General features: G+C 52.1%; 1 protein-coding gene across 5 annotated transcripts in view; it reads left to right on the top strand.

The window, feature by feature from the left end:
- Window positions 1-2,500, top strand: part of LOC122635255 (probable nuclear hormone receptor HR3) — a 55,955-nt gene that overhangs the window by 47,856 nt on the left and 5,599 nt on the right. For all 5 annotated transcript variants that reach the window (XM_043825246.1, XM_043825247.1, XM_043825245.1 and 2 more), the window contains exons 3-4: window positions 1,901-2,066; window positions 2,199-2,425. In XM_043825246.1, coding sequence (XP_043681181.1) covers window positions 1,901-2,066; window positions 2,199-2,425 — 393 coding nt within the window. The remainder of the gene's footprint in view (window positions 1-1,900; window positions 2,067-2,198; window positions 2,426-2,500) is intronic.

Genomic DNA, 2,500 nt, shown 5'->3' with positions numbered 1-2,500 from the left:
CATTTTTATCCCAATGAATACTCGTATACGTACGTACGTACGTACGTACGGACGCGAGTACAATGGTAATAACGTTAGCCTATCGTCCGTTAAACGTAGGAGCATTTACGAACGATCGGATCGTAATTAACTTACGTCTCGTTCGTCACGTCGATCTTGCACATATCGTACGGATAAACTCGCTCGTGGATTCGATACGGTAGTAATCGCATAAACTGCTCCTCCTCCTTTTCCTCTTTCTCCCCCCCCCTCCTCCTCCTCCTCCTCCTCCTCCTCCTTACGAGGCTTATTTGCGTTCCACGATAAGAGCCGAGTCCATCGTCTTCTCTCGTGTACACCGCCATATACATACATACATATGTATACGCACACGTGTGAGAGCAAAGCAGAAAGTGCATCGTGTGCTGGCGGCGCATACTCTTCCTGTTGTCATCTCTGTCTTGCTCCCACCCTCGCTGCTCTCTTCTCTCTCCCTCTCGTCCCCCTCTCTCCCCCCTTCTCTCTCTCTCTCTCTCTCTCTCTCTCTCTTACTCCGTTGGTCTTCGCGTTCGGTCGATCACCCTTCGTCGCTCCGTCCTCGTCGCTCTTCTCTCGCCTTCCTCGTCCATCCAACGCGCGTGTACGCGATCCCGATAGCGGTTCAGCTGGGCGACTGACGTCGCGTGTAACGTTTTCCCCTCTTCCATCCCCACTCGCGGTACACCCTCACTCCCAATGCGTGCGTACATGCGTGCGTACATGCGCGCGTACATGCGCGCGTACATGCCCGCGTACATGCATGCGTGCGTGCGTGCGTGCGTGCACACGCGTGACCGTCCGCGCTCACGATTCGAACGGACCTCTCCTTTGCACTCGACCGTGGCCGGACTCGCAAACTAGACGATCTTTTTTTTCCTTCCACTCGTGTTTTTGTTGTTTTTCTTTCCCTTCCGATCGTAACTCGCTCTTGGCACGCTCGTAAATCGGTACGCGCTGAACCATATCGACGATAATATAGATTCTATCCTTCTAGTCGTTCGTTGACAGTAATATCGCGTAGTAAGATAGCGTTGACCGAAAAACATTGCAAACTTTCATTTCGGTTCGGTCTAGGAACGGAGCCGGCGAGGATAAAAATAGGATTCGTCTCGACGCGATCGACAAGTCGCTCCGCGTTATTCCTTTTTCCTTCGATAAAAATCCTAACACCGGGCAAAAGACGGAAGTGCTCGGGCACGGATTCGAGTGGAACGACCTCGCAAAGTTCGAACGTATTTTTAAGACGCGTAACCCGCGAGCATACGAGTTTTCGCGCAAACTCTATCGAGATATCGAATCTTCCTATGACGTATACGTCTCTCCCTGCATGTACGACGTCATTAACGAGCGGGTGGGTACGAAGACGAGAGCTTCCGCGTTCTCCTGCTCTCCTCCCCGTTCGCGGGAAAGAGTGGGGCGAGAGTCACGTGCTGCAATCTCGATCGACCTCTCGATACGACGTCCGTACCTATTTTACGCTCGAGTTTCCCCAGATTTCCTAAGTGGAGTAAGCGCGTGCTACCGTAGAGTCGAGCGAGACGACAAGGTCGAAGACCTTGAAAACACTCCGGAGAGACGCAATTCCTCCTCTAGGGAATTTCGATCGAGATCGTTTATTATCGTCGTCACTCGGTCCGTGGATGAAACAGACGCGTTCCGTAGGCTCTCCCATGGAGATGTCCCTTCTCATTTCTCATTTCTCCATTTCTTCGAGATATACGTTGGTTCGTTAAACGTTCGAGTAATCGAGATTCACCTCTTTATGATTTTCTCTCCGCGGATTCGTTCCCATTCGCCTATCTGTTCCGGTCCTTTAATCTCGAAAATGCGCGGAGAAACGTAGCGCTCCTTTTCTAACCGGTAGTAACGTTCTTCCTTTCAGCCGTTAAATTCGGGCGTATGTCAAAGAAGCAGCGGGAGAAGGTCGAGGATGAGGTCAGGTTTCATAGGGCACAAATGAGAGCGGCCTCTGAAACGGCTCCCGATAGCAGTGTGTTCGAGCATCAAACGCCCAGCAGTTCGGATCAGCACCACCCTTACAACGGCGGGTCAGTACCTATTTTCTCGTCTAAAGATAGAAGCGTAACCGAGCTCTCCGCCGTCTATCCCGAACGAAGGAATAAAAGGAAACGGCTCGATCTCAGCTCTTCTCATCGACTTAATCTTTTCGCAATGGATAGGTACCCGTACGGTGGGAGCGAGTACGCTTCGCCCGGACCCGGTACGGGTGGTTCCGGTTATTACAATCATCAAGCGATGACGAATTACGAGCTGAGCGCCGATTACGTCGACAGTACGACGGCCTACGACCCTAGGCCGACGCAGACGCAAGTGGCGGACACCGTCGCACCAGACACACCCTCCGCGGTTACGGCAACCGGAGTACTTCCCAGTGTGGTCACCACCGGTAAGCCTTCTATATTTACTTTTCGTTGCTTTCTCTCTCTCTCTCTCTCTCTCTCTCTCTCTCTCTCTCTCTCTC

Source organism: Vespula pensylvanica, chromosome 17 (assembly GCF_014466175.1).
Source record: "Vespula pensylvanica isolate Volc-1 chromosome 17, ASM1446617v1, whole genome shotgun sequence".
NCBI classification, from domain to species: Eukaryota; Metazoa; Arthropoda; class Insecta; order Hymenoptera; family Vespidae; genus Vespula; species Vespula pensylvanica.
Note: the sequence above shows the minus strand (reverse complement) of the source record. Positions and strands in the feature narration are given on the sequence as shown.